The 9,526-nt window shown below is 37.6% G+C and overlaps 1 protein-coding gene across 1 annotated transcript in view; it reads right to left on the bottom strand.

Moving 5' to 3' along the window:
* Positions 1 to 96: 96 nt before the first annotated feature.
* The window catches only part of LOC116777845 (cell adhesion molecule Dscam2-like), a 115,910-nt gene continuing 106,480 nt past the window's right edge, over positions 97 to 9,526 (bottom strand). The window contains exons 17-38 of the mRNA XM_032671598.2: positions 8,969 to 9,113; positions 8,729 to 8,877; positions 8,199 to 8,418; positions 7,894 to 8,039; positions 7,648 to 7,816; positions 7,429 to 7,577; positions 7,210 to 7,356; positions 6,865 to 7,017; positions 6,118 to 6,247; positions 5,815 to 5,990; positions 5,380 to 5,559; positions 4,957 to 5,142; positions 4,639 to 4,827; positions 4,331 to 4,476; positions 4,045 to 4,186; positions 3,569 to 3,716; positions 3,056 to 3,207; positions 2,210 to 2,353; positions 1,856 to 1,996; positions 1,552 to 1,609; positions 1,052 to 1,129; positions 97 to 869 (exon numbers count right to left, since the gene is read on the bottom strand). Of these exons, the coding sequence (XP_032527489.2) occupies positions 818 to 869; positions 1,052 to 1,129; positions 1,552 to 1,609; positions 1,856 to 1,996; positions 2,210 to 2,353; positions 3,056 to 3,207; positions 3,569 to 3,716; positions 4,045 to 4,186; positions 4,331 to 4,476; positions 4,639 to 4,827; positions 4,957 to 5,142; positions 5,380 to 5,559; positions 5,815 to 5,990; positions 6,118 to 6,247; positions 6,865 to 7,017; positions 7,210 to 7,356; positions 7,429 to 7,577; positions 7,648 to 7,816; positions 7,894 to 8,039; positions 8,199 to 8,418; positions 8,729 to 8,877; positions 8,969 to 9,113 (3,200 nt within the window). The 3' untranslated portion in view covers positions 97 to 817. The remainder of the gene's footprint in view (positions 870 to 1,051; positions 1,130 to 1,551; positions 1,610 to 1,855; positions 1,997 to 2,209; positions 2,354 to 3,055; positions 3,208 to 3,568; positions 3,717 to 4,044; positions 4,187 to 4,330; positions 4,477 to 4,638; positions 4,828 to 4,956; positions 5,143 to 5,379; positions 5,560 to 5,814; positions 5,991 to 6,117; positions 6,248 to 6,864; positions 7,018 to 7,209; positions 7,357 to 7,428; positions 7,578 to 7,647; positions 7,817 to 7,893; positions 8,040 to 8,198; positions 8,419 to 8,728; positions 8,878 to 8,968; positions 9,114 to 9,526) is intronic.

Raw genomic sequence — 9,526 nt, 5'->3', positions numbered from 1 at the left:
ACCAACATACTTTCCAAATCAAGCATAAAGAAGTCTTACTGAAATAAATTATATATCTTTTGATGATGCTCTTCTTTTATAAGTAGATACATAAACATCACATCTTGTTTTTATATTTAAATACGCATTTATAGTAGGCATGCCATTTAATGACTGATCTCACAGCAAACAATTTCATTCCTAATATTTACAGGTTATTTTAAAATCTAACCATATTAACAGCGTTTAAATAAATCACATTATGTATAAATATTCTCTATATAACAAATCCTTAACAATTATCTATGGGAGTCGAAAGAAGAGATCACAATGTAACGCACACTATATTAGATCAATTGAGTTCTACAGTACAAAATTTCACTTTAAAAACTTAATAGGTAAAATATCGAAAAATCTGAGATCTCGCACAATAAAATTGACAAAAAGAATTAATTCTTACCTTATAAAATAATTATATAAAAATAAATAAGAAATTGTAAGCAGCTACAGGAGGTCGAACGCTTCTTCGTAAAAAAGCAATGACACTTATTTCAATCATGTTTGGGCAGTTGTAACATTTAAACCTACTTATGTCTATAGAAATGTCCAGTTAAGTTTTCTATAATATGAATTGTAATGTAAAATACGCTTGCGTCAGAAAATTTTATAAACCATATCATTTTGGGGGCGACAGTTCTGAGACAAATGACATCACATACGATAAATACCGAAGCAAAAGCTTGTTCCATCAAAACTCTATCTATTATAGGTAAAAGTTTTCTTAGTTCTTCATTATCAGTTCGCTAAATTTATAAAATCTGAAAATGGACCTGGAATGTTAGACATGTATCGTGCATTCCCGACGTTCCTGTTCTTTTCTCTGCTGGTACCTGGAAGATGGGACAAGTAGGTATATTGCTGGACTACAGATTAAATTCAAGTCTATTGGTAGATTATGAACATATGTATATTCAAGTTTATTATGATTCTAAGATTCATTCTAAGATTAAAATCGTGGACATGTCTTCATTATGCTGTTGATATTAAAAACGACTAGCCAAACTTTGCTTACTTGTCTATTAACGATGATATATCTGGCGGCACCGGCACGAAGGACCCTGACAGGCCGTCACTTCCGTTCTGGCCACCGCTATAAAAAGAAATAAATTAAAATAACAAACAAATATTGTTACAATAATTGATATTAAGAGAAACAGAAAACAGTAAGAACATGAGTGAGCCGAGAGTTGTGCTATACCTGTCTTTCACGTTCATTGGCCCATAATAAGGCGTTAGGAGCGAACTGATTTCTAAATAAATTTACCATGCTACCAGATAACATTCAGTTACATATACAGATCGATAACCTGTTTAAAGAAAGGATTATAGAAAGGAAAACTCTTTTTATAAACAACCATCACAACCCTCAGCCTTCTTCATTACAACCTTCTTTGTGAGATGCGAGGCATGCATATGGCTCATATCGCGTGTCACTATGGTGCATATTATTGGGAGTGTATCGGAAGTGTGACGCCGGGCGCGGATGTGGGTGTGGGGTGGTACCTGGTCTACCTGCTGGCGGTGCGCCGTCCGCTGCCGTACGCACTGCCACCGCCCGACCCGCCGGAACCTGGACAAATAATGGTAGTTTGATGGAGATCGATACGGCTTGAACAAACCGATAGCTTCTGGTATGAAGCTTAATATTAGAATACTGTCTCTTTATAAGACATTACTGTTAATTTTAATCAGTTTTGTTTACATATCGAAATAAATGAGTGTAGTTAAGGCTTTTATATAAGATGTTTTTTTTAAATTTATATATGTTACAAAAATAAGCTGAAGCTTATCTATCAACAGTACATGGGACGGTCACCTTTAGTAGTGGTGTTGGCCGCGCTGTCGCTATAGTCGTCAGAGTCGGATCTCTCTCGCCAATGTGGTGGCGCCGGCGCAGGCGCAGCGCGGAGGCGGTGACGCGCCTCCACAGTAGAACACTTGGAGAGACTTGACTCGTCTGTCATAGTATACAATGAATATTATGTTATAGAGTTATATTTTCAATAAAAATTATGATTCATAATAAACTCTACCAGCAGACTCAAAGCAGCCAAATTTTTCAATATACAATTTTCTACAAACATGAATAAATATGTTACTCTAGAAATTTTTAATACAGATAATTATGAATTAAACGTTATGAATGCTATTTAAATTTGTATGTGCATACCATATCTATAGTGATCGCACGCTCGCCTGCGTCGTCGATGCGGCGGCGCTGCGTCGTCCTCGCGTCGCGCCAGTGTACGGAACTGCAGACTGTGTGCCGCGGCGCCGCCGAATGTCGCATAAGGACTTATCTCGTACAATTCGGCTGAAATTTAATATTTCAATATTTATTTTTTTTACCACAAATATTAAAATCTTGCTTCCTAGTAATATTATTGATTCGAAAGTTTCTAGGGATGTATGCAGTTCGTTACACTTTTACGTGGAAACTACTTAAAAGAATTTGAGGTAAGTTTACAAAAATGTGCTAGATATCAGAATAAGATATAGGCTAAAATTTTTGACGAATACCACGTACTCTCCGAAGGATCCCGGCATAATAGTTATATTATATATGAAGTGCCGTGACACAGACTATGTCACTACCGGATGATTTTCAAATCTCATGGGTAACAACATTTTAAACAGTTTTCCTATAGCCTAAAAGAGGGCTTTAAAAATATATGTATATATAGGTGTACCTAAGATTAAATAACTAAATTTTTATCGACTTCTTCCAAGTGTAGTAACCAATGGCCAATGGGCATCGCACCTTGCTTTCTATGAACAGTACTCGACATAAAGTACAACGTATAACCTGAATTTACGAGAATTTCACGGATCAGACTAAATTATAGCCTATAGTTATGTTATTCTGTATTGAGCTACAGTATCGTAAAGTTTCATTGAAGTCAATAGAATTATTGTAGCGATAAATGAAGTTCATACCTACAGCCATATGAAGCTTTATAAAGAATATTAAGGATATGCCACGAGTGACAATGATTGTATTAATTTATTCTATTACCTGATGAATCGTCATTCAACTTTTCGTTCCCGTTAATTGACGAAGATGAATATAATTTATGACCTTCTCGTAGTTTTTCTCGCTCGGCCTCATTGCTTTCGCTTAGTTTCCTGTTATCCCTCAAATAGTGGTCGTTGGAGAAACAGAAGAATCTGAAAAAAATACAGTATAAAATTAGAATTGAAAACTTAAAAGCAGTGTGGAATTCAAATAATTATTATAGGCAATATATTTCATATACTAAGCTACTGATAAACAGGACATCTAGTTGAGAAAAAAAAAATTAATGGATATATTTTGATATAAAATGACAGTGAACAATACTGGCTGCGGGAAAAACGTAAGTAGTAATCCTTAAAAGTAATATTATTGAATGGTTTTATAAGTAACATCATAAAATAATTTGGTAAGTGTAACAACATTATACATGTTATACTAAAATATGGAATAAATTTCGGACTTTTGTTGTTCTTTAGTTTTGTTTAAATAAGAAAAGTGAAGTGAGCCGCTTACTTGCGTTTGGCGTGTAAAAAGCAGACCAGAGCTGCTAGCGTGGCGACGAGCAGTAATGCACTAGCGGCACACCACGCGAGAGCTGTTCTCATGATGCTGGTACGAGCACCGCCTGCTGGAGGGGAAACACGCAGGGGAGGGATACGACCTGATACAAAAAGTTATTGTTTATTTTTTAAGGTTTAAATAACGACTGGGGATATGTTATTCGAACTTGTTAATAATTTAGACGATGCTTATGAAGATGTCTTTCAGTGTGTTTTACTAATAGAGGCACTAATACAATCAATGTTAGCTGATAATAATTATAACCTTTGACGCATTTAAGGTTCAAGAGTTTAATTAAAAAAAAAAACATATTTGTAAAATAGACTCTTTAAACCATTATAATAAAGAATTTCTAAGTCGATACGTGTCTTGAGGAGACCAATCAGGGTTAGAGCACTATAAACGTTTTGCTATTATAATATGTGTACCTCCAGCAAGTGTATGTGTATCAGCCAGTAACGTGACGCGCTCACTACCCGCATCGCTCCAGGCTTCCACAGCCAGCTCGTACCACGCGCCTGGAGACAAGGCTCCTACTACGTGGCGAGCCGCATTCAAATCAGAACCCGCCTGATGTAAGAATAAACCGTATTACATACGAAAATGAATCTAGAATAGACAACGAACATTTCGTACTCATAAAAAAGAAGCTAAATAGTTCTCTCGGTCAATCAGCCTGACTGCCTTTTTAACCTACACTGTTGGCTATATTACCTGTATCCAATGCTCGTCCCCTGCTCGTCGGTAAGCGACTCTAAAGCCCAATATGGGGCAACCGGCATCCCTCCAGGCGTAAAGATTAATCTTGATGGCCGTCGCATTTGTATGCACGTGCTCTTCTGGCTTGGGCGGTTTTGGACCTTAAACAGTATACAAATTAACTCTTAAAGCTATGGAAGTTTTAAATAACTATAAATCTTTACTACGAATAAAAAATCTGTATGGATTTTAAGTCGTAAGATAGTTTTGTGGTTTTTGTTTCCAATATTACTAATTAAATTAAAAGTAGTCAAGAAACTAACGTCCCCCTCTGGTTGTAGCAGTCAGTATCTCACTCGGTGGTCCCAGAGATATTTTATTCTGGGCTTGTATTTTAGCGTTGTAAGTAGTTCCACATCTCAACATATCCATGGTGTAGGAAGTTTGTTCTGGTGAAAGTTCGACGCTGGTCCACTCTGTTTCAGAGGCTTGTTTATAATGTAGAATATAACCTGTATACAATAAAATTATATAAGGTGCCTTTATTTCAAAAAAACTTTTCTCTTCTAATGTATTTTTCGTACTTTACTTTAGTTTGAATATCAAGATTTGAAGCTTATGACCCTAAATAAATTACCAACCTAAGACCGGCTGCTCGTTGTCTACTAGTCGCCAATGCAGCTTGATGCTGGTAGCGGTGGTATACTGTAAGGAGAGTGCGGGCGCGGATGGCGGCTTCTCTGCTCTCACCGAGTATACGATGGAGTCTTCACCGATACTGTTTGTGGCCGTGCAGGTGAAATTCCCAGATGATTCGGAGTTGACCTCTGAAATATTGATGTTTAGCGGTTTCTTTAACCCTCTTTAAGTATTTGAAGTAATGCTCATTAAATGTATAAGGAAAGTTTAAAACTATTTCCAGTCATCTTATTGGTCTAACCACAGTTCAATATGATGTAGGCGTTCGTGAATAACATCATTCGTCATATAAAGAGAGTGGTTATCTTTCCTTATTCTTAATATGGAAGAAGTAATATTTATTAAGGGACCTCAAAAGTGCATACCACGAATATGTAAATGTCCAGCTCTGGTAACTTGGTAGTAACGGTGATGTGTAACGGGGGCTCGAGCGTGCGCCCACCGCGTTCTAGGTGGAGGGACCCCTACAGCCAAGCACGCCAGTAAGGCGCCGCGACCGGGACCAACGCGGATCGTACCACCAAAAGAGGCTATGCGAGCTGGAACTGAATCAAATACAATAATTATATAACTATTGAATTTATGCCTTTATATTTCATCAGTTCGTTTGTATGTATCGGTTTTTGAACCCGTTATATCTGTTTAAAAGATTACTTATCAACCCATCCATCCAATTACTGTTTATGAATAATATATACTACATTTTTATTGAGCATAACAATTTTTAGTCTTACAGATGTTTTATAGTGGTTGAAAATATAGTGGTTATACTATAGTTAACATTAATAAAATCAACTCACTTCTAGAACTGGGACCTTGGCCTACTACCAGAGTAGACTCCCCTTCTCCCGAGCCAGTAGTCGCTGACACCCAAAACTCATACAACTGGTTTTCCATCAGATTCCTAACTTGAAACATCAATTCCATCTCGGGAGACTTATCAGCTGACACTGTGAAGGTTGAGTGCTTGCCTAACCTGTCCCGAAAATATTGAACTAAAGATTAAGCTAAGATTTTTATCAGTACATTTTATATCGTCTATTGTTATTGTTTGATTCAAAGAAACAATATTTCCTCGGCATTGCCGATATGCAACAACTCACCGTCCAGCCTCCCTGTAGTAAACCGTATAGTGTGATATGATACCGTTGGGGTGCAAGGGTGGTAGCCAGCTTACCAGCACCGAGTCGCTTGAATATGGTAACGCCTTGATCTTTTCCGGAGCTGAGGGCACTACAAGAATGATAATAAAGAATTTTGAATGAATATCTCTCGGTACAGAACCTTGAGTGGACTATTTGCAAAAGTAAATTGAATATCCAAATAAAACCTAAGTTATAGTTTAGGAAATTTATTTATTTTGTTCAAGAATTTATATAAAGTTAGATTCTTTTACTTTGATGAAATGTTTTAATAACATTTTTCATCATATATTTTCTATGTTTAGACAACGAGCAGTTCAAAATTTTATTATAGGTACATAAATATAGTATGGTATATTAATATATTTGATTGTGTTTAAAATAAATATTTTTATTTAAAATCATAGTCCTAAAAGGTTGACATTCACACACACACACACACACACATATATATATATATATATATATATATTATATTAGGTATAGTAGTGTAATCAATAGGATAAATATTGCTAGTTAGGTATATCTACAATACACTCTTCCGAGTAAATGTATAAGATACTAAACATATTACAATATGGACATTTGTGTATATTTACATGTTGCATGTGTGCTGTTTTCAACAAAGCATTTTTCACTATGTACAAATAAACCGTAATGTAGTTGTATACACGAATAAACCAGCAGTTCACTAGGCTCCTTTCTTACCATCTTCTTCCGTCATGCAATACACTGGAGCGCTCCTCTTGCCGTCTCCCGCCGCTGTGTACGCCACCACCTGCACTGAGTAGTTGCTATACTTGTGTAGTGTATGCAGGTAAGTCTCCGTAGTAGACACACGCTTCATTTCAGCACCCTCAGCTGAGAAGTTTGCAAGGGTTAGTTAGGAAGGTACTATATCAAGTTCGACGTTCAAGAACAACACAATCTTTTAAGGGACCCAAGTAAACAGTATGTGTGTGTTCTAGCATACACAATTATTACTTTTATGAAAGTTGTACTATTGATACTAATTATGGTAGTTATAGTAATATGATTCGTGAATATACTAACAGTGCGTGATAGAAAGCGGGGCGTAGATAATCTTGTATCCTTGAACTATTCCGCCTCGTAACGCTGGCGGTGGCGCGTTCCAGGATATTTTAAGGCTTGAGGATGATAGGGCGGAACACGAAACGTGGCTCGGGGCCGCCTCAGGCACTATATCAATAATATATTAAGTTAATTTAGTGCAAATAAAATAGTTTAAATCGCTGTCAGGGTCAGTATTACCTCCTTCTAATGTTGTAGCTGTGACGGGTACAGACGGAGGTCCAGCCGCGATGCCGTTGAAAGCACGGACGCGTACTTCATAACGAGTGAATTTCTTGAGTGCTGAAAGGGTCAGTTCACTTGCCGACCAACCGTTAACTGTGAGAGTTCTGAAAAAAAAAATAAGTATCAGTGATAATGGTTCATTGATCCGTTTCGAACATTAGAAAGTAAAGGTACCTAGTCGCATTGGGTATCGGAGCAGAGTCTGGACCTAATTCGGCGCAAGTCACAGAGTACCCTAGTAACTCTCCGTGCCATGCGTCCCGGGGAGGAGCGCGCCACGACACGTGCAGTTCACCTGCCGCCCCAGCTGAGACTGACACGCCGCTGGGGGCTTCGGACGGGGCTGGAAAAGTCATCTCGTAACTAACTAATATTTATAAAGGGAGAGTCCATGTTCTAATAAAAGAGATATCTACTAACCTTCCTCCTGTGTCTTAACAACCACTGGTTCAGTAAAAGCACTACGGTCTATCTGGTTGATAGCGGCGATGCGGATCATATACGCTGTGTGCGGCCGCAAGTTACTCAATAATGCTTCGTAGTGTATATCGCCCTTCTTGGTGAGCCTTAAAAAGTTAAATTCACACTAATATTTTGTAATATACAATATCACAGATGTACTGAATATAATAATGATCACTTCTAGCCGTTTAGGAGTTACGGGTCGGTCTATTCTTTATTAATCAATATAAAGTAAATTAAAATGAAAAGATTGTTTAACTAACGTGACGTGAGAGTGTGTATGTCCAGCGTGTTCGGCCCAGGTGACGTTCAGTGTAGCGGCATTCTCCCATCTTTCACCTCGAGCCTGAGTACTAAGCGGCGTGTACTGGACCGTGTAGCCGTGGAGAGGTGAGTTGCCATCGAAGCCCGCGCTCCAAGACAGGCGGACAGCACGGGACTGGATCTCAGTCACAGACAATGACTGAGGCATTTCAGGTTTCTCTGGAGATGTCGACAATTTTGAAATATACTCCAGTTTAAAGAAATATATGTTTCTAAAATTTATATTGAATGCGACAAATCGAACCCGATCGAATCGAACGAATTTCATTTTATCTGTCCGTAATTTTATGATACTTATCGTATGATACTTGATGAAATGTAATCGAAACGTCTGGTAAAATATAAAGAAATAAAATCGGAAAATGGTTTTATTTAAACGTATACAGGCGAACATCTAGATTGTCATTATTTTTCTATTATCAATTCATGTTAGTCTTAGAGTTTTAGAACCATAGAGGATGTCTTGTACCTTGGACGGATAAGTAAATGTAATGGTCGCTGTGACCGTAGGCATTGACGGCCTGACACTTGTAGACGCCGGAGTCTTGTCGGTCGGTGCGGCTTATGTACAGTTGGGACCTTAAACCACTATCAGTCTTTGCTTCAGAAATGCTTAATCTGTAGTGAAACAACGACGTTTGAATTAAAGCCAGGACTTACATGTTAATATCTGGTAGGTTTAGTTAATTATAGTTTAATTTAGAAGTACCTATAAGTAGAGAGGTCAAGCGGGGCGTTGTCCCTTGACCAAGTGACCCTCAGCGGTGCGTCGCCCCGCGCCTCACATGCGAGCGTCGCGCCCGCCTCCCGTCTTGCGGACACGTTATGAGACGTCATCTCAAAACGTGCGGGCTCTTTAATGAAGTCGTTATGATTGAGGTACATCTTAGGAACTAATCTCGATTGTGGAGGTCATCCAATTAATATGACTTTATATAATTGGAATACATCATAACCAATGTCTTCTGAATTTATCCGCTTTGTTTAAAATCTGTTTACTGAGCATTCACTATTATGATTCCTAATCCGGATGAAAGTACAAGAACAGTAGTTTTTAAATTATACTTGGTAGTTGAAAAACAAAAAGCAAAGAGTAGCACTGTAGAAATTTTGTAAAAATCCTAAAATTGAAAGTTTACATTATCATGAGAATCTAATTAAGATCTTTTTGGAGCCATAACAATTAAGACTCTTGCAAACTTATTAATTATTTAATGTCTAATCTGATTTTTGCCCCAGAGGAAAGGAGAAATTTTATAAATATAAT

This window comes from Danaus plexippus, chromosome 6 (assembly GCF_018135715.1).
Source record: "Danaus plexippus chromosome 6, MEX_DaPlex, whole genome shotgun sequence".
NCBI lineage: Eukaryota > Metazoa > Arthropoda > Insecta > Lepidoptera > Nymphalidae > Danaus > Danaus plexippus.
The sequence above is the reverse complement of the archived record's forward strand: the minus strand, read 5'-3'. Positions and strand labels throughout refer to the sequence as shown.